The 23,790-nt window shown below is 30.2% G+C and overlaps 1 protein-coding gene across 1 annotated transcript in view; it reads right to left on the bottom strand.

Annotated features, from left to right (window-relative positions):
- The window catches only part of LOC145073921 (xyloglucan endotransglucosylase/hydrolase protein 2-like), a 28,373-nt gene extending 13,589 nt beyond the window's left edge, over nucleotides 1–14,784 (bottom strand). Inside the window, exon 1 of the mRNA XM_079020393.1 lies at nucleotides 14,688–14,784. Within this exon, the coding sequence (XP_078876519.1) occupies nucleotides 14,688–14,741 (54 nt within the window). The 5' untranslated portion in view covers nucleotides 14,742–14,784. The remainder of the gene's footprint in view (nucleotides 1–14,687) is intronic.
- Nucleotides 14,785–23,790: the final 9,006 nt, after the last annotated feature.

Raw genomic sequence — 23,790 nt, 5'->3', positions numbered from 1 at the left:
CCTTAGTTTGAAAAAGATTTCATGGGGAGGGGCCAGATATGTAAAATGTGTATAAGTTTGTATGGAGCAGGACTTAAACCCGACTCCCTTCCCCGTCGCCATGTTAGCCCCATATATATATATATATATATATATATATATATATATATATATATATATATATATATATATATATATATATAGAGAGAGAGAGAGAGAGAGAGAGAGAGAGGGACAGGTGGGTTCAATTAAGAAAATAAAAAAGGTTGAGAATGGGGGAATCATTATCAGCCACTCATTTTATCTAAGCATAAAAAGACACGGTGGCAAACTTGTAAATATGAGAACAATCTTCAATCTCAAATACGTATCTGTAGTTCAAACTCATTCATCGTTCATCATCCGAATTTATTCTCCAACTTTCAACAATCATCCAGATTTCTTCAATTAAACCATCATCAACATCATCCAGTGCTAAATCATCGATCTTCGTCAATAATCAACGATTCAACAGTTAACAATAAAAATTCGTTTTTGGTTATTTTAATTCAACCTTCAATTGTACTTGAATACGATCAGATCTTCAACATCTAAGTGTTTCAGCACAACGCGCGGGCATTCGCCTAGTATCTTATAAAGTAGGTCATTCAAACTCATGTGGTTAGAAAAAAATTGTTTTCTCAAACCATATTGATTTGAAACCTAAATAACCTTTTACTTTAGTTAATGAATAGTATTTATAACATTTATAAATTTCCATTAACTTTTTACATATATATATATATATATATATATATATGTGACTGAGTTATTGTGAGAACTAAAAAAAGTGTGTGAACTTGCAAACTCATAATAAACTCATCATTTTTCAACACTAACAACACCAATCTTCTCCAAATGGTATGTCTAAACTATATCTAGGCTAAAAAAAGATTTGACAAGCTTTTTTTATTTATTTTTGAAATTTGAATGTGTACACAACTAGCAAGCATATGAACTGTTGATTGTGCTCACCAGCAATCATAAAAAAACCAAAATTGAGGGTTATATATATATATATATATAGAGAGAGAGAGAGAGAGAGAGAGATAGTTAGGTTCAAATGTGGATTGACATCTATTGTGAGGACGTGTGGACAATGTTATTCTGTGAGAATGACAAAGAAAACATGTTGTTTGCTAATGTGAATACGTTCAATCTTACATAACTATTGTACTTATCACACATTCTCACTAATTAAATCGTCTGTAAGGTTATTATAGATTTTTTCTAATCTCATTCTGTCAGAATGTTTATTGAGTCGTATTCTGTAATAATGAAACTATGTGAAAACGATGCTTGAGAACAAAAATAAATAAGAATTAGTGAGAACACATGAAAATGACATTAATTGTGTGAGGTTGAACGTATTCACATTACTAAACAACTTATTCTCTTAGTAATTCTCATAGAATAACAGTTTCCACGCATCCGCACAATAGTTGTTCATCCACATTATAACCTAGCTCTCTCTCTCTTTATATATATATATATATGTATATATATATATATATATATATATTTATATATATGTCTTTATCTTTAAAAATAAATATTATCAAAAAGGTTATCCAAATAAATATGATTCAACATATCTTTCATATACTTGCATTATATTCTTTTGAAACCTCCACAACCTCTCAACTTTCAACCAATTAATAATAACCACTCAAGAGTTTTTAGCTTGTATCTTATAATTAATTAACTAAATGAACTTTCATGTTCCTAAAATTACTTTTCATTTACTAATAACTTTTTATTTTTCCCCTCGTTGATACATTTCTTGCTATATTAGTAGTATATATATGTAAGGTTTTCCTACAAAAAGTTCAAATGTTTGAAATGGTTGAAGAAATAGGTTTTGTTGCATAAAAATGATAATTTTCTTATTTTTCTGAATGTATCGAAAGTGTATATTGTGTTATATATTTTTTATTTTTGTATAATTTTATGAGTGTCTAAAATGTTTATTACATACAAATTTTAGAATATATGATTTGGTGTTGTTTAGTTAATAAAACTTATAGTACTTTCATAGTTTTTTGTGTTTTTCGTATATAAGAATATATATATATATATATATATATATATATATATATATATATATATATATATGTTTGAAACTCATGTCTTTTTAATTTCCAACATTGTTTAACTTATTAAATAAAATATTATCATTAATATGGTAAATATGGTAGATTATTTGAAATATTATTATAATATACTTAGTTGTTTAGTTTAAATATGGTGTTAAATACAATGTTTATATACAACTCTTAAATTGTCGATATAATATATATTTAATATATTAATTTGTATATGATTTTAGATTTAAAACCTAAACTAAAATCTCAAATAAGCTTACAAAACAAAAAAATATATTTTAAATTGTTAAAATGTTTAAATGTATTGAGTACAAACCTTAATCGATTTATCAAATCATTTAAAATACTATCCATAAACTAATTTTTTTTATAATAATAGTTACAAATCAACATAAATTTATTTATATCTATCATTAAAATTAAAAAATGGTCATATAAGTAAAATTTTAAATTAATCGATCATAACAGTTATTATGAATAACACTAAAGCAAAAATCATATTCTGTTTTATTTATGTGCAAGCAGCGGGTATAGACTATTGAGTAATATTGTTCAAAATAATTGTAATTATAAATATAAAGTTAGTTGAATAATTATTATGTCAGTGTTTATGTCTATAACATAACCATTTTAAACAATATTTTTTAACCTACACAATGTGTGGACATTCGTATAGTATATTATAGAAGAGGTCACTCAAACTCATGTGGTTATAGATAAATTGTTATTTCAAACCATATAGATTTGAAAGTTATACATTTTTATATTCCTTAAATTAATGTCAATTACTACAATAATTATAAATTTCTAAATCACTTTTTGAATTCCTACTTATGTATATATTGTATTACTATAAAAATGATGAATCATTTTAGTAAACACTCCACACACAAATCACATACAAAATTTAGAGAGAATATGAAGAAAAAAAAAGTAATAGATCAACAAGGTTGAAGGTTTTTGAAGTGTTAATTTGTAAAAGAAAGCAAATGGTGAAGTATGTTGGAGAGAACTCAAATAGGATATCACAATCAAGGTTTTGAAATACTAAAAGCTATATGGTGTTATTTTCTCATTTTTATAATTTATATCTATATATTGCTCCTTCCACTTTCTTTTCAATTTAAGAAAAAGTTTATAGTTGTATATTTAAAGCCAAAAGAAAAAGAAGATAATGTTTTAGTTTAATTGTTATAATTTCTTAATGATGTATGTTTTTAGTTTGCAATGTCTTATATGATTCTTTGATTGAGTTTCGTCGTTGAGTATGCAAGTAATATAATTATATAAGTATAATTATATTATTAGAATATATATGAGTTAAAAAAATATAACAACATGACAAGATGTCGTTTATATCTATATATCTTATAAAACAAACATTTTTTCTTCAACCTCATGCATTTGAAACTCATAATACTATTCAACTTATACAACTTAATTTATGATTAATTGAAATGTTGTGATTTGTAACTCCCAAAACTCTTCAAATCATTTTATTTAATTGATGCATTATATGAAAATTTAGTTTATATAAGAACATTGTAGCTTTTATATTGCATGTATGTCAACACAAAATGATAGATTATTTTGCTAGCGTTTGAAGAGTTATGTGAGTAGTCCCATGGATGTAAGAGAGCAATTGTAAATTTTCCAAATGTAAATTCAAATAAATTCAAGTTGGGTGCATGTAAAGAGAAATTGCAACTATTTATCGGTTAGAACAATTAACGTTGCTAACATATGTGTATCTTTATGCTGCCTTTTTCTTTATGTTAAGACAATTTATTTTTCTATCCAAGATAACATTATTCAACATGTATTTTATGCTATTAATTACATGTTATGTTAGTTTCTATCACTTATTTTGTTCTAAATAACATCGATAGAATATTTGATAATTGATTTTGATAAAAGGAGTACAATTATTATTTCAAATTATTGGTGATAATGACTAATTAAAACGAATGATTTTAAATATGATATGACTTTATATCTGTAAACCAATGATTATTTATATTTTATAAATGTAAATTATTTATGTGCTCGCAAAACAAATCTGGATGTATCTATTTTTAAAAAATTTTATAGTAATAAAAATAAGTAATCTACTATATATTATTACATTTGTCAATTATTTTTTCATCGTAGAGAAAAAATAAAATATGATATAACTTTATTGTTGAAAACCAATGATTATTTATGTGTTAATAAAATACATTCTTTGTGTTCTCGCAAAACTAATATGGATGCATAGGCGGATCCAAGGGGTATCTCGGGGTAGCCCGGGATACCCCTCAAAAAAATTTCGATAGTGTAATTTTTGTAGAAAATTTTCATTTTTTGTAGTGTATATATACGCATCCCTTCACTTATAAGCACAAACAAATAGCAAGTGTACTGGTTAAGGTGCTGAGTTACTGAAACAAAGGTCTTAGGATCAATTCTTTCTCCTTATAAATCTTTGTTTACATTTCTTTTATTTTTCCAGCTATTCTATTCTCTTTTAATTTCCAAGCTATTCTATCCCACATCGCCAAACACATGTAAACTCGGTTATTTTCATCTATTATATAAACTTGTTATCTTCATGATTCATTTTATATCAACTTTGAGTCCCACATTGATTCAAGTATCAAAAGATACTTCAACTTCATGTTTATATAACAAGACTTAAAGATAGCTAAGGACTCGATTAAGGTTTAGGTTTAAAACCAAAACCAAATCGGGAAACCCATGTACAAACTGAAAACCGAAACACCGAACTGATGGGTTTGGGTTTGAGTTTGGTTTGGGTTTAAAAGTTTCAAAACTGAGGTTGTCGGTTTTGGGTTCGATTTTAGGTAAAACTGACCCGACCCGCCCCATGCTCAACGGTTGCGGTGATACCCAGAAAAAAAATTGGGATACCCCTTTGCTTTGTGTCTGGCTCCGCCACTGTATGGATGTACCCATTTTTTAAATGTTTTTATAGTAATAAAAATAAGTGATCTGTTATATCTTATTATGTTTGTCAAATTCATTTTCCCTATTAGTTTTTCATCGTAATGAAAAAGTAAAATAAAAAAATATATTAATACTTTCATAAGAAAAATATAAGTGATAAAAAATACAACTCAAAGGTAACAATTACTATAGCTTTGAAATTCAAATCACCATTTTACTTGGGCCATTTATTTCCTTCCATTACTTCAAAGATTTAAGGACAAAATAAAAATACAATACTAAAATCGATAGTTATTTTTCTAAATATAATAATGAATTTTTTTAAAACATATAGTTATTAATTAAGTAAAAATAATAATAGTTTAAGATAACATAAAACTAAAAAACATATTGTATTATATTAAAAATGATTGTTATTTGAAATAATATAATAATAATGAATGAAATAAAAAAAATATTCAAATAAATTATTTCAAAATTAATTAAAAATACTTATAATTAAAAAAATATTAAATCAAAAACTTTATTGAATTCAATTTAAGCACAACTTATTATATCTATTTTACTGTATACTTCAAAATTATAGTATTAATTGTATCTTAGTATAAAAATCGTTATTTCAATGATAAATGTTGATAATATTGTTATTATAACATATAATTGTCACTATTCATATTACATTATTATGCACAAATTAAGAGTTCGAAACTCTCATTACATCTCAAGAGTTTTCTAATTTAAATGTAGTTATGATTTCAAATTTAATGTAATCACTCAAGCTTTTTTATTTTCCACTACATTCAAGATTTTTTTTAACTTATGGTTATTAATATGCAGTTCCTTTTTATTTTCCACTTATTTATAAACACTATAGCTATATTAATAGTATATAAGTAAGTTTTGATAAATAAAGTCATATGTTTGAAAAAGTTTGTGATTCAAATATGAAAGAGTTAAAAAAAAATGAGTTATGCCCCATCAATGGTTATTTCAACGCCATTTTCTAATAACAATGTTTCTATATATCAATGTATGTTGATTTCTAAATATTAATTTTGAACGATTTATAAGTGTTTAATAACTTTCATTTGATGTAAACATTATAGTAGATGATGTAGTGTTTTTATGTTATTAAAAGTTGTAATATTTTTCAATACTATTTGTTATTTTTTTATATACAAATCAACTTAAGCTTTATATATAATTTACAAAACTTAAAAGGGTCTATAAAATCATCAAAAGTTGCAGTATTTGTTTTTTTCATAGTACTTTGCATTTGTTATATATAGAAATCAACGTACACTTGATATATAATATACATAACATAAAACAATCTATAAAATATCAATTAATATTATGAATAACCAATGATATAAACTTATTACAGTTAATAAAACTAATAGTTTAATTATAGGTGTTTGTTTTGCAACTAACATTCGTTTTCATTTTTTAATATAAAATCACAATTTGTTAAACGTTATTATTTTAATCAAATAGTTATATTAGCGTGTGACACGTGAGGGTTCGCCTAATATCTGTTATAACATATGTCACTTTCCTTACAACATATTCATTTAAAACTTCCACTACAACACACAAGTCTTTTTAACTAAGAATTAATTAGTAACTACAACACAAGAGTTTTGTAACTTATGTGCATGTATGTATATATATATATATATATATATATATATATGATTAGTTATATGTACTTATGATTTGAACTTTCAAATAATTAATAACTACAAGTGAATAGTTTTCTTAACTTATAGTTAGTATGTGAAAATTATTATATTTGTTTGGTTAATATAAAGATATAAATAGTTCACATATATAGATGAGATTGTTGGAGTTTGGTGCTTTAACACCCTGTTCCGAATCGTTTCATATTTTGGGGTAGTGATCAAAGATCAGGTATTAGCAGGCTCAGGACCTTTGAAGAATTAAGATCTTGACTCATTTGGAGGTGGGTGCTGTAATTTAGATGATCCAGGTGTTCAGTTTGAGTTTTGTAGCCAAGGGGTATTTTGGTAATATGAGTTGATTAAATCGTAGAGTTTATTTTTACCTCTTCATGGATATAAGGATCATCGAAACCGGGTTTATAACGAAGAAGTTATGGCCTTCATATAAACTTAGGCTTTAAGGAAAAACCCTAGTATACGGGGCATACATAGGTAGTACGCGCGGCATACCAATCCGAAGACTGTACGCAAGATGTAATTTGGTTTGCGAAGGGTGGATCGTGAGTGCAAGGCCTCGTACGTTGGGCGTACGATGGAAATAAGAACCCTAATTTTAGGGAGTTGCACCATATATAAAAACCTTAAGTCATTAAGGTTGGTCTCTTTACCAACCCTTTAAGGCTCCAAAACCCTAGAAATCATCCCTTAGCCTCCATGGTTGTGCATTTGAGTTCCTAAGAAGACTTTGGTGGTTGTTTTGCTCCTTGTGAAAGAAGTATAAAAGTTGGAAGGTGCTTTACTTGGTGAGAAGGTTATAGATCCAAAATCTTCACCCTTGTTGCAAGCTTATTGAGGTATCAAGTTCAAACATTGTCTTCTCCATGATTAGATCTCTTCATTTATTTGTTTTATGATTTTGGTACCTTTTTGGGTTGGTTTGAGGACTTGGATCGTTATAAGGACCAATTCTTTTAGATCTGAGCTTGTTATGGACTCCTTTGGCATAAAGGTGCAAGCTTTATGGGATTTTTGGTCACATGCATGCATTAAGTCACCTGCTAAGTCCTCTTGAGCTTTAAAAGCTTCATTAAGCCATGCATGAATAGTAAAGTTAGCAACTTTACGTGATTACCCAACTCAAAGAAGTCAGATATATGTTTCAGGATCAATGTCTTAGCGGATTAAGAAGCAAGTTGAGTTTGGGCTGAACGGAGGAGTATGTGACATCCCCAATTTTCACGGCCAGAAAATACCGATTTTTGTTTATGCTTTATAAAAATCATAGTCCTTTTTTTTTATAAAAGTGTTGCGGAATTTGTCCCCATAAAAACATGATAATTACGTTATCAAAGCATTTCCGAAGAAATGTATTTTTTTATTTATTTTAAAACATTGGGATGTCATCGTCACTACAAAAACATAAGCATAAACAGAACTTATATTCATTTACACTAGTGATCTACATCTCTTTTAAATCTCTCAGTGTAAAGTAGCTTCGTATCGCATCTGTGATACAAATAAGCTGGAGTGGGTCAGGTTGGGAAACCTGGTGAGTACATAAGGTTTTTAACCCACAATAATATAATTATTATATTTAAACATCAAACAATCAACCCAATTACCCATTCCCATTATCTTCTTAAGGATTTACCCTAAGGATCAGTTATTTCTCATTCATTCATTCCTAAGGATTATCCTAAGGAGTATGTACAAAGTCCATTGTTTTCAATGACACAGCTGTCAAGCACAGCTGCTAGTTCTATCATTTAGGCGCCGCTGCCAGAATTGGGACATTTTCTATGAGGCGCTTCTGTCGGTATTGGCCTTTAAACGCTACTGTCATGGTCATAAGGCTCCCTATTAGGCGCAGCTACCGATACTGTCCTTAGAGCGCATCTGCTAGGAAGTTTACTGTAGATCTAAATCATCTATGGGTTGTGGCGCAGCTGCCAGTGCTCATCTATAGGGTACTAGGTCCACTGCTGCCAATGTATACCTATAGAGCACTAGGTCCGTACTACTAATGTTCCTCTATTTTAGCTTTTATCCCTCATCATTCATCTACCCATGTTTTACCCAACATATTTTGTAGATATAAAATACTTTATACAGTTTACATCATTTAAAACATGTATAAAAATCTTTCACCAGCATAGACAGCAAGTATTCAGACAATATGCACACATAGCACGTAATTAATATTAAAATACCTCATATCTATGTGTAAGATGAAAGGGACCATGCAATCACTTGAGAAGATGGTGATTCCGAACTCAGACAGCACTTCGCTATCTCAAAACAATTTTCCTCGACAATACCTAGTATCAATACCACTAGGGTTTAGTTTTTAACGTTAACCGCGACTAATTAATAGTCTAGCTATTATTACTATTATATAAGCGTTAAATAACACTCAATATAACTCATAATAATAGCCCAAATAATTATTTTAAGGTCCTAATAATGTTACTATAATTAAATAAAATCTATATTAAATATAGTATAGGCGTAGCTCACTTACAGCGAGTTTTTATTAAAAACTGGGCTTTGCTGGAGCAGCGTTTCCGAGCCGAAAGCTTTTCTTCTCGGAGCCGTCGGGCGCTCTGGGGCTTTCTTCTCGTGCTAGGGAGGTTCCCTAGACTTGGGAGGGGTTTAAGGAGGCTAGATAGAAGTTAGAGAGAGAGAAAGAAAGGTTATGGTGTGAAGAAATTATGAAGGATTCATCCTTTATTTATAGGGATTTTATCGTAGAGTAGCCCCTAAGCTTCGTCCGTATCTTCCGCGTACGAGCTCCGTTTTCTGCGTTCTTTGTATCCACGCGTTGGTATTTACGAGTACTACAACTTTCATTTAGACCTCGTCGGCTAATTCTCATTCTATCTCCGATTTGCAAAACTGTATCGAATTTATCGCGCTCGAAGAGTAAGGACTAAGTTTCATCCATATCTTTTGCATACGAGCTCTATTATCAACTTTCTTTATATCCACGCGTTGGTATTTACGAGTACTGCAACTTTCATTTAGATCCCGTCAGCTAATTCTCACTCTATCTCAGATTTACAAAACTGTATCGAATTCGCCGCGCTCGAAGAGTAAGGACTAAGCTTCGTCCATATCTTTCGCATACGAGCTCCGTTTTCGACTGTCTTTTTATCGTTTAACTTCTATTAATGATATCTTCATTTCTCGTTTAGATTATTTTGGCTAAAAATCAACCGATCTAAAATTCAGATTTCGGGTTGTGCACTGCTATGCTAAATCTTAGAAAAATCGTAACTTCCTCATACGAAGTCAGATTTGGACGTTCTTTTTATGCACACTCTCGATTTAACATATACTATGACTTTTTTTTAGATCGCTAAGGCTAAAACGTATTTTATCGTAAATTCACTTTTTACGACTCCTGATGTCGTGCCGGTTTAACCGTAAAACTTCGACGGGTCATAACTTCTTCGTTATAACTCAGATTCCGGCGTTCTTTATATCTACGGAACCCTTGTAACATATAATACCACTTGGAAAAGATTAATCCTTCTAAATAATCTTCCACCAAAAACTCATTTTTGATGCTTACTGTCTCTAAACTGACTAGCCCGGATCTATGGGCGTTACAGAGTACGTTGGGCGTACAGACCTATATGTGCAATGTACAAGCCCTTAAGCCAGTACGCTTAACGTACAAGCTGAGTACGCCCCGTGTACTCAACAAGATAGGATTTCAGTGTTTGGGCCATCTTTTGGACTTAGTTGTTTTGGGCTGTGACAACCCAAAAATTTCCGTTAATTTTAACGTCGTAATTAAGCACGTCAAAAATTAGCCAAATTTATCCCAAAAATATTTTTGACCAGATTTAAACCCGTTGGAATATTTTAAATAATATTCGTCAAGCGAACCAAAAATAAGGCGGTCTAATTTTAAAAATTGTCGTGTTTAACGGTAGTCGTGAAAAACCCCGTTCGCGGTTGGTATCGGGTGAACCCCCAACCAGGCCATAAAATCCACCCTATATAAGGGTTGAGTGGGTTTCATTCCAACCCTTTTTCACACCTTAGGAGTATCTCTCTCTCTACAAATTGGGTTTGTTCCAAAATCGCCTCTTTCAAGCCCCAAACTAGTAAGTAATCTACCCTAACTTGTTGTTTAGCTTGTCACTCTTGCAAATTCGTGTTTTAATCACCCAAAACCCTCAAAACCATGAGTTTACGGTCCAAGAACACTCTTGGACCATAGACACTCATAAACGGGGTTTTGATGCCCAAAAACCCTTCCAAACCACTTATGGAGCTTACTTATGACTTAGGGGCTTACATGAAAAGACTTAGAGCACCAAAATCTTAACAAATGGGGAGTAACACATGAGTTTACGGTCTAAGAACATTCTTGGACCGTAAACCCATCTTCAAGGACCACAAACACCTTTTTGGGTGTTAAATTACCCCTCAAACACCTCCAAAAGCTTCCATGAGTGCCTAGAGCCTTGTAATCCTTCATGTGATGCACCGAAACACATGATTCATGGACTAACATGAGTTTAATACCGTAAAATCATGTGTTTAAGGTATTAAACTCACCAAGAACAACTTTATAGACCGTAAACACCTTTCCAAGGTGATTAAGTGCCTTTAACACCTTCATATGCTCATATAAGTGACTAGAACCTTGCCTACATAGCCTAGAACCACTAAAGCACAAAAGAAATGGACTAACATGAGTTTACGACCATAAACTCATGTGTTTATGGCCGTAAACTCCTCAAGGAGTGGTCCAAGGACCGTAAACTCCCTATTGTGTCCATTTTGAGCCCCAATCACTTCCTTAGCCCTTGATTCGACTCTAGCATGATTCTATGAGTGAGATAAGATGTTTAAACATCCCATGACACCACTACCATGAGTTTACGGCCGTAAACTCATGGGGGAAGTGGTCTTGAAACCGTAAACACCCATAAGGGCCATCATTTGAAGAGTAAACTCCAATGTGAGTCCATACACACCTTATATGCAACCCTTGGTACTCCTAGCACTTGTAGCAAAGTGTTTTTATATAGTAGGACTTCATTACTTGCTTAATTAGTTATTAAATGACTAATTAGATACTTAAATGTATCATTACATGTTAAATAGGATTCGCGTGTGTGGTCAAGTCCTCACTTGACACTTAGCATCCTATACCGTCCATTCATCCGAAACGCCAACGTCAGGTGAGTTCATACCCATGAATTAACCTTTTAAATGTTTTTACATGCTTTTATAGGGGGGGGATACAAGTTAAAACATGCTAGTTATCATATCAATCATATGTGATTAATAACCCGCATGCACAATGATTTATCACACTTTCAGTTGTTTTACCAAGTATAAAACTATAGATGGTTTTCCAAAACGTCTTTACTTGTTTAAATCTTTTCTCAAATTGTCTCTCCGTCGTATGTTTTAGTTCAAAACCAGTTACAGCAGGGTTTTAAACAAAGGTTTTCTTTACTTATATTGTTTTATCAAATTATATTCTAAATGTGTTTATGAACGGTTTTCAAAGCTTGTTTTACATAACGATATCAAGTCGTAAATTCTTATTTTTAAAGGTTTTACCAAAGTTTTCTTCTATGCTTCTATACCTCTACTTCGTTAAATGCATGTCTGTACTTGTATAGTTATATAAATAATGTTTAAAAGACTTAGGAATGCTAGTTCACCCTATTTCCTTTTCCTCGTTGGGATGTGGTATGGTGGGTATTGGATATCCGTCCGAAGGTCGTTTAAGCATTAGTTATATATCATGTATACATGTATGGACATAAAGGTTTACATCGACCAGTTCATTTCCCTTGGGTAGCAAGGGCATCCTTCCATTCATCATTCATAGATCAGAGACACTAGTAACTATTATAGGAATAGTTAGGAGGTTCTATTTACTCTTTCTAGTATGAGAATTTCAAAGGAGTCAGTTCATTCGTGAGTCTATATCATTATTCCAGCGCCTCTAACAGAATTCAGAATACGAGATACATCTTCAGGACACGGATTTCCCCGCTGTCAAGTTGGTAACCAGAGTCTCCTGGAGGGAGAGCGGGCATTGTGTGTATAGATCTATACGGGACTGACACTCCCGCACCCTGACTGCTAGCTACAGTCCTCGGCCTACCAAGCCAAGGGGTGACAAATGTCACATTTATTCTGACGCTTGCAGGGTGTCAAGTACTCTAGTGTCAATTAGTATGGTTACGAGTATATCCATGTTTACCTTATAATTCATGGCCTTAAGGTAACGAGAATTAACATGGTATTCTTGAAACAACCCACTTAGAATTACCATTTGTTTTAGACCTTGCTAGCTGTATCGTTCATTTGATACTTTCTGGGTCTGTGTTTCTTTGTTTTAGACCTTGCTAGCCGTATCGTTCATTTGATATCGTCTGGGGTCTATGTTCCTTTTGTTAGACTGAGCCAGGCGTATCATTCATTCGATATTCTCCTGGAGTCTATGATTTCTTTTTCCTTAATCAGCAGTATTACTGCTAAGGCATATGTTATTTTTCCCCTGGTATTTTTACTTGTGATTTTCTCATTTTTCCTTTAAAGTAAATACTGTTTTCTGATAATGATAGTATTTCGGGGAAAATTACTCTTTAAAACATAACTCTGTCGGGTCTTGGTAGAAGACTGCTTTTAGTTAGAAAATATAGGATTTTCTGGAGAGGACGCTAATACACCGTAGATTCTAAACTATTACTTTTCGTAAAGTTATTTTGAATAAAAATGCTTACTTACACAAATGACACTAAATACTTATGGACTCACCAGCATTGTAAAATGCTGATTCTCGCTTTCAAAATGACTTGTATTCTCAGGTCAGCGATAGACAGGTACATCCCAAGAGCTTTTGTGAAGACAGTCTAGTACCGAGCTGCATCTATGTTATGTTCTGTAATTACTTTGATATTACTATAACATGTAACTGATGTAAAATTATTACTATTAATGCAATGGTCGTTGTACTTTGATTACTATACTGCATATGTTGTGATACTTGACATGACGTCATCCATCCCAGAACGTTTCCGCTGTTCCGGTTTTGGGGTGTGACATGGGCCCTGTTGGGCCATCAAGTTTTGGTTTGATATTTATTTGAGGAGGCCCACTATGAGATTTGGGCCCAATTTGGAAAATTGGGCCATGATTTGGGCCTTGGGTGGCTAATTAGGATTGGGCCTTTATATTGTTGGATTGGGCCTTGGCCTTGGGCCAAGTTATGGAGAGGGTAAAAGGTCTTTTACCCTAGTTTGGACACTTAGTGTGGGTCGGATCCGGTTATTGATGGATGATTAACATGTGATTGTTAGCGTGGGATTCTTGCGGGCCAGCAGCCATAGATTCTTTCTGTAAGATTCGGCGGTGCGAGGTGAGTCTCCTTACTAAGTTTAGTGGGTCGAACGCACCAATGTTGGCCCATGGTTTATATGTTAGGATGCTAGATGTATGCGTAACTCTTGCATGTGTTATGTGATGGCATGTTAATCGGGCAAGGCTACATGCCAGGCAGGTCCTGATGAGTATATTGTATGCTAGTTATCAATATGTGTTTTATGCTACTGGGCAAGGCTCGATGTCGGGCGGGGCTCAATGACCGTATGGTATGCCATTGTCTTTGTGATTATCACATGTGTTAGTATGATTATATGTTTATATGATTATATGTATTGAACGGGGCCTGGAGATTGACATATATGTAAACCGAGCGGGGCTCGATGTCGGGTGGGTCCTAATGGAGGGTGGGGGCCCAGTATGTAATTTAGTATGTTTGGTATGTGGTATCTTGGACAACTCACTATGTTTGATATGATATGAGTATGTGATTTAGTGTGTGTGTGTGTATATATATATATATATATATATATAAGATCTATGAAGACAAGTTTAAAGCATTTGTACATACATAAAAAGCAGTAACAATACCACCAGAATCTTTAGCAGGTAGCTTAATCTTCATTTGAAAGCATCCAGATCCAAAATATGATTTTGACCCAAATCCGGCACCTACAGATAAATTTATAAATACACGTTACAAGTGTAGATATGATTAAAAGTGTAGATATGCATGTGTATTTTTTAGGCCAATGATTTAATCATATGACATTTTCATGTGAATTTGAATAGATTCACATATGTGAGTCACATTGGTTGATCACCTTATGAATGATTAGAATGCGAGTCTAAAAGTTGGATAAAGTGATCATTCACTTATTAATGACCAAATGACTTAAATGTATTATGTTTATATATCGATATAAATGTCTATTTGTAGATCATGAAATTTATGAATTTTGATTTATTTATTTTTTCCGATAAAAATAAAGATCTAAAAATTAAAAAAAGACATAAATTAAACGACTAACATTATTTTAGGATATATGTATTTGATAGAAGTCGAAGTGTCTGTGAATTATCTATTCTAATGACATATGGTCATACATTTTTTTTAATATCTAAAAAAATGTCATGTCTATGTTTAGTCTTAAATTTTTATTCAAAAAACACCTAATCGATTTATTGGTTCCTTCAAAATTTGTGGTTTTTTTGGGACGTTACTTAGAAAACGGGACATGTTAAAAAAAATCCTCAAAATTAATAAATCCAAAAGTGATGAAGTTCATATATATATATATATATATATATATATATATATATATATATATATATATATATATATATATCATATCATATCATACTATACTATAAAGGAAACATTTTTTTCTTTCATCACATTCATTTGAAACTCCCATGCATTTTTCATTCCACCACATTCATTTGAAACTCTCATGACTTTTCAACTTCTTTTCTAACATTGGTTATAAATTGGTTAATAAGGTTAAATAAATATCAAACCTAAAGTATAATCATATATAAACTAAATTTTAATATTAAAAAATATATTTACTTCTACATATAAAATTATGTTTTTTTAACTTTTAACATATTATAATTAACTTATTTATTTTAATATATTATTGAATATAAATCATTATCATTTTTAAGCTATAAATTTTGAACAATTTTTATAAAATACTTAAATTATTAATTTAAATATCATATTACATGGTCAACTTAAATATAAATTTTAATTTAACTTAAACAACCTAAAAAATATTTTGTAAATAATTAAAAGTGATAAGTTGTAATGTCTTTCTAATAATGATTATAATTTGGTTAATAATGTTAAATAAATATCAAAACTAAAGTGTAACCATAAATAAACTAAATTTCAATATTAAAATAATATATTTACTTCTACTTATAAAGTTATGAGTTTAACTTTTAACATATTATACTTAATTTATTAAATCTAATATGTTATGTATGTAAACCATTATCAGTTTAAAACTACAACTTTTAAACAGTTTGGATAAAATACTTAAATTGTTAATTTAAATAAACATTATAGTGTCAACTTAAATATAAATTTTAGTTCCACTTAAAAACCCCAATGAATATTTTGTGAAAAGTTAAAAGTGATAAATTGTAGTGCTAAATGCAAAAACTAAATTCTAATCTCAATTTAACTAAAATATTTCCTAAAGGTATTTTTATAATCGTCAAAAGTTTTCAAATAAGTAGCTTAAAATAACTTATAATAATAATAGTTAAAAATAACTCTATATAAATGATTATATTGTTACCTTTAAAATCAAAAAACAATGTTTGATGTTTTAAATAATTATAATGATAGAAATTAAAACGTTAAATAAATAAATTTTTAAAAAATTAATTAACAATAACAACAACGATAAATACATTAAACCATATATTATATTTAATTTTATTCATGAGTAACTAGCAGGTAGAAGTTATCCAAACGATTGAGATTATGCAGTTATAATAGATTTATATATTATCATATAATTCAAAATAGTCAATATATTATATCAATTTAGTATACAGATTATTATATCAAATTTAGCAACAATACTATTGTTATATTTATAAAAACATATATTTGTAAAAATTTCAACTATATAGGTCTTTCTGGGCAACGCGCGGACATTCGTCTAGTATATATATTCGTCTAGTATATATATAAGGGAAATCAATAGAAAAAGTATATATTATGGTTAATAGGTAATACCAATCATAAAATGACACATGTCCAATTATTTAAATTACAAAAATCGTCTTTATGATTTGGAATAGTTTGTCTATTTGGCACCTAAATCTATGGTGTTATTGGTATTAATGATAGAATTCTTGGTATTAATGATGTAACTTGTTCTTGATTGTTATGAATACAGACAATTACTTGTTTAAGTAACCATCAAATTCTTTGAATTAATTCCTAAAATTTACTAGAATTCGTGGTGTTAATCATAACGTAACTTCCATTAATTCTTGAGATTAGAATTACTTTCATTAATCTTCAAGATGGTAATTGTTGCCTCCTAGGAATCTCTCATCCAAATATACATTGATTCCTATCCGGACAAATATAAGAAATGACAACAATCGAAGAACAAAAAAGTACATTGTTTGGGCTCGTATAAATAACATTGATTCCCAAAAATACAATAGACACATAGTATCAAACCGAAAACAATCGGAAAACATAAATCAATAATTAATTATTATCTTTAGATCCAACCAAAGTTTCTTAATAAATTGCCAGAATTTTTGGAAAAAGGAAAACACATTTAGTCCTGAGTTTCAAAACATCTGTTTCTCTCCTTCACGTCTCTCTTGGTGTTAGTTTTTTTAATTTCTTCCCTGAGTTTTATACTTTGTAATTTTGACTTTGTTTTCGTCCAACATTTAATTAAAACCTTTTATTATTAATTATTATTGAATGATTATAATCATTATATTAAGCATTGAATGTCATAAAAATACATAAGTAATTATTTCCTATTTACTGAATGGTAGTAGAAAAACCAAAGGTTAATGTCACAAAAGTCCTTAAATTTTCAAGAAATTGTCGGTTTTACCTAAAGTTGAATTTTATGTTCGTTAATGCCTTAAACTTAGATAAATTTTGTCATTTTTGCCCTTTTATCCGGTTTAGAGCTTCTCAACCTTCACCAAATCCAACTAGGACACTTACTAGGCTAGAAACGCTGACATGAGGCTGACAAAGCAAGCCATGTCATTGTTGGTCCTTTAATTAAAAAAAAAAGCTCGCAGAATGAAAGGTGTCGCCTGGATTTGAATACGGATCTGTCGGATAAAACCACAGCGCCTTTCCAACCAAGCTACACACGATTACATGTTTTACATTCCGATTTATTATATATAATGTATTCTTAATGAATCCAAATCTTTATCTATTATTATTATTATTATTATTATTATTATTATTATTATTATTATTGGTATATGGATTTAAAAAAACTTATTTTCTTTATACATACAACTATGCAAATACCATATAAATATTTATTTAATTCTACATGCACAAAAACGTATTTCTTTATACATACAACTATGAAAATAATTATATGTATATTATGTATAGAGATATTTTTAGCATATTTGTATGTATATATTATGTAAAAACCGTTTTTAATGTATAAAAAATAAATATTTATACGGTATTTTTATGTTTATATGTATACAATATGTTTTTATAGTGTATATATATATATATATATATATATATATTAATACGAAATAAATAGACTTTTTAAATGCATGATAATGATAATGATAATAATAATAATAATAATAATAATAATAATAATAATAATAGTAATCCATCCGTTGTGTTATATATATATATATATATATATATATATATATATATATATATATATATATATATGAGTAAATTACTGAAATCGTCCCTATGGTTTGGTCAAAATTGCACGTTTGGTCCCTAACTTTTTTTTGCACTCGGATCGTCCATGTGGTTTGATTTTGTTGCGATTTTCATCCATGTGGTTTGATTTTGTTGAATTTTTCGTCCCTTACATACATAAAGTAAGAGACCAAACTTGCAATTTTTACCAAATCATAGGGACGAAAAACGCAACAAAATCAAACCACAAGGACGATCCGAGTGCAAAAAAAAGTTAGGGACCAAACGTGCAATTTTTACCAAATCACAGAGACGATTTCAGTAATTTACTCTAGCTATATTAATGCGTAAAGATATACATGAAATCGTCCTTGGCTTGCTGGTAAGACGTTGCCTTTGTGTGTGTTAGGTTGTGTGTTCGAACCTTGTCCTTCCCCTTTTCCGTTTTATAAGCTAATAATTTGTCTTGTGCAGCTACCAAGCTGACGTGGAATGCCACGTAAGCAATTACCGGAAAATCACCACCTGAAATTCTATGTTGACTGGAAAACATGCTGGAATGGCAAAAATGACAAAATTTACCCAAGTTTGAGGCATTAACGAACCTAAATTTCAACTTTGGGTAAAACCGAAATTTTCCTGCAAATTTAAGGACTTTTGTGACATTAGCCCAAATCTGAGAAAACCGACTGGAAGTTAGTTACAAAGCAGTTAATATGTCCTTGAAGCCTTTAATCTCTTCTTAGACTAATACAAACAAGTTAATATATATTGTATAGTTATGGACAATCTTAATGTAATTTTATTTGAATATAGGATTCAAAACTTTCAAAAGTCATTGGTCAAAGGGCTTCTAGCCCAGCGGTTTCCGGTGTTGCCCTCTCTCCTTGAGGTTGAGGGTTCAAGTCTCATCGTGCACATAGGTAGATTTAAGATGTAGTTTAGGAATAAGTTAGATTTGCCATTTCAAAAAATGGAATTGTAATAATCCAAACCATAGGGACGATTCTTGTAATTTACTCTCTTTCTCTCTCCTTGTGTGTGTGTGTATATATATATATATATATACACACACACACACACACTAGATGTGTGCCCGCGCAATACGGCGGCGATAAATAGCTCTTTTGGGAAATAGTTTCTTATGGGGAAATTATCATTAAATTTTATTATTAGTTATTATGTAATAAAAAATATCACTTTTAAATAATATATTTATGTTTACACCTTATATTTATATTGGTTGTTCATAGTATTGATGTAAGTTAATTAATATTGGTGTCGAGTTTAAGAAATATAAATTAATTTGTATACATGAATTTAATATTCTAAAATTTTCATTTTGGAGAAATTAAATTGTCTTCTATCTTTTATGACTACAAATATTCCTACCCACTAATATTATGACACATGTCATCATTTCACCATTCAATTTAATTTTACTTAATATATTCTTAATATACTTTTAATGGGATACTTAAGTAAATAAGGAATGCTAACACATTTCATAATTTTAATGAGTATAAATATTTGTAGGCATAAAAGGTAGAAGACAATTTAATTTCTCTTTCATTTTGCTTCAAATTGGAATTTTTTAATAACTTTCCTTAATTCAAGTTTTCATACTTTTGGCAAGTATTAATGAATTATTTATGCATAATTGATTTGTACAAAAGGTTTTGTAACTTATATATATATATATATATATATATATATATAGAGAGAGAGAGAGAGAGAGAGATAGAGAGACAGAGAGCTAGGTTCAAATGTGAATTGACATCTATTATGCGTACGTATAGACAATATTATTCTATGAGAATGACAAAGAAAATATGTTGTTAGATAATATGAATACGTTCAATCTTACATAATTAATGTCATTAACACACATTCTCACTAATTAAATAATTTATAAGGTTATTATAGACTTGTTATTATTATTTTCATTTTGTCATAATGTTTATTGAGTTGTATTCTGTCAGAATGAAAATGAGTGAAAAACGATGTGTTTGAATAAAAATGAATAAGAATTAGTAAGAATGCATCAAAATGACGATATTTTTGTAAGGTTGAACGTATTCGTATTAGTAAACAACTTATTCTCTTAGTAATTCTCCTAGAATAGCAATGTTCATACGTCCGCACAATAATTGTCCATCTACATTATAACCTAGCCCTATATATATATATATATATATATATATATATATATATATATATATATATATATAATTTTACTCTCATTTGAAATTAGAAAACCAAAATAATATGGTTCTGTAAAATTATTATTATTTTTGTTAGTGATAAAACAACAAAATATAGAAATCTAAATAAATACTTCGAGAAAACAATTAAAGATTATTCATTCAGAAAAAATACAATTTAGTTGAAAACCTGATGAATTATCCAATGACAACTGAACCTCTTGTCCTTGATTAAGAAGTTGAACATGCTCATTTCCCCAAGTTATCTTATAGTTCTCATCAAAACTAACATTCTTTGCTGCATCACTAACTCTAAGCAAGAAAATTACTTCAAACAAAGCGATCATCATCTTCGTTATCATCCATAGATGAAGACCCATTTGGTCGTTGCAAATAAACCCTGAGTATTGCTAAAAAAAATAACCTGAACGAATTATGTTGCTTGTGTGTAGGTATAAATATAATGTACAAAGACATCCAACAAATCAATATATGCTTGTGTGTAGATATTAAAATATGAATGAGGATATTTATACGTGATTTTTTTTTTTTTTTTTTTTTTTTTTTTTTTTTTTTTTTTTTGCATTTTCAACAAGATATTTGGTTTTAATATCCTTATGCCCACAATCCATAATATAACTAGCTAATTACACCTACGTAAAATCATTTGTTTAATTGTAAATTTATATAACATTGACCTATAAATATTTAATTAAAATATATTTCACCTACGTATAAATTAGCATATCGTTTTTAGAAGTGACATTAATATTAAATACTTACAATTACCAAATATATATTTTTTAATCCATTTTCTTGACATGGACCGAAGATTAATTAACACATGCGTTGTCATTTGTTTCAATCAATAAAATTATTTATTATCCTTTTTCTTTAGCATGTCCCATTTCATTGTATTCATTATTTTAAGACAAAATTGCAAAAATGGTCCCTGTGGTATGCAAAATTTTGGGGTTTTAGTCCAAACAGTGACTTTTTTGGATTCGTGGTCCTTTTGGAGTGGTTTGTATGTGAAAATGGTCCCTTCGAAAATTGAAATGACTATAATACCCTTAGGGTATTTATTTTTCATTTTTCTTTCATTATTCTTAAAATTTAATATTTATTTATTTATTTTAGCAATTAAAAAAATAAAAAGGGCCCACCTCTCTCTCTCTCTCTCTAGATTAATGAATCGTAAACCAAAACAATTCTCTGTTATAATCAAAACTCATACGCCAAAATCACTTAAAAACTCACCAATAAACCTATTTTGCCATCTTAAGAAGAATAGTTAAAGAAGAAAAATTAAGATTCTTTTTGTCTGTAAGCATTTTGTTGTGAACATCGGACATGGAAGACAATTGAAGAGAGGTGAGCAACACCTCTGTTTCCAGATGCAGTCAATGAAAGCTCGATGTAACCCATATGCCACTAAACTTGATGCAACAAAGATGAAATCAATGAAAACCCAGGTGAAATCGGACAGAGAATTTGACCAAATCGAGCATGGAAATTGACCAATTAGAGCCATCTTGATAGAAACCCTTACCCTCTTCGATTTGCTGGAGGTGGTGGTGAGGAAGCAATCTTGACAGAAACCCTCACCTGATTTCAACGAATTTTCATAAATCAAATGGAGATGAAACAAAAGGATTTTTTCATTAGAGGTTCAGTGAACAACGAGGCTTCACGATCGTTACCAATATATCAAGTTTTCCAAACTGAGTATCAATGAAATTCATCAAGGAAGCAATGCTTGGTGAGTAAACCAGTGTGCAATTTTGCGACGGCATCGGTACACCGCCTACCTCCCTCGATTTCCTTTCTCATTGCTTCCGATCCTAAAAAATGCCACTGTCTCAGATCTTCAATGTCCTCTCCAATTCAAAAGTGACCCCAGTGCCTCGACCAATACCCATTCTCTGTTGTTTTTTGTGCTTTTTGTCTCCGGCTACGCTCCTTATCCAACCTAGAAAAGGTTATGATGTCGTGGAAGCTCTCGAACACGAAGCTGACACCGAAATCTTCGCATACCCTCTTTATATTTCTCTTTCCCTTTCAATAAGCAGAGGTAGAGATGTATAGCTGATCTCTGGGGAGTCCTCGTGATTTCCTTTCTCGTCTTCAGCAGTAGAACACAAAGAAAGAGTTGGTGTTCGTCAGGAAGAAGGGGAAAAACGAGAGAGAGAGAGAGAGAGAGAGAGAGAGAGAGACAGAGAGAGAGAGAGAGAGGTGGGCCCTTTTTATTTTTTTAATTGCTAAAATAAATAAATAAATATTAAATTTTAAGAATAATGAAAGAAAAATGAAAAATAAATACCCCAAGGGTATTATAGTCATTTCAATTTTCGGAGGGACCATTTCCACATACAAACCACTCCAAAAGGACCACGAATCAAAAAAAGTCACTGTTTGGACTTGTTTCCTGAAAAAATGCAAACCACAGGGACTATTTTTGCAGTTTTGTCTTATTTTAATATCAAACTTGTTTATTTTGGCTATGTAAAAATAAGTTTCCATTTCACCTATCTAGCAACCCGTTTTGCAATAATAAGGGTAGAAGATTTACAAGTGGCCATAAAGTAGTGATTTACTAATGGTCTATAAGGTAGCTAATTTTTTACCGGTAGCCCATAAGGTAGTTGATTTATTATTATTATTATCATTATCAGTATTTTATTATTATCATATTATTATTATTATTATTATTATTATTATTATTATTATATTTAAATAGTTGAATTTTATTCAAAACAACTAGCAAGGAACCAATAGAAAGGAAAATTTACAAAACATTACTAATAAAAGAGTTTTGTAGCCGCAGTTCAGATTACTTCTAGTATTTCTATTTGAAAGTCAATCAAAAGAATACATAACAATCTTTTCGAAAACAATATTTGTATTCATTTTGAACGATTGGAACATCACATTGTTACGATATGTCCAAATACATATCACTATGGTCACCTCTGGTATCTTTCTCATATCACTAGTCACATCCGGTACCTTTCTCTTTGTAGAAGTCAAGTTAATTGTATACGTCCATATCA

Source organism: Lactuca serriola, chromosome 9 (genome assembly GCF_051521515.1).
Source record: "Lactuca serriola cultivar US96UC23 chromosome 9, Lser_US96UC23_V15, whole genome shotgun sequence".
NCBI classification, from domain to species: Eukaryota; Viridiplantae; Streptophyta; class Magnoliopsida; order Asterales; family Asteraceae; genus Lactuca; species Lactuca serriola.
The sequence above is the reverse complement of the archived record's forward strand: the minus strand, read 5'-3'. Positions and strand labels throughout refer to the sequence as shown.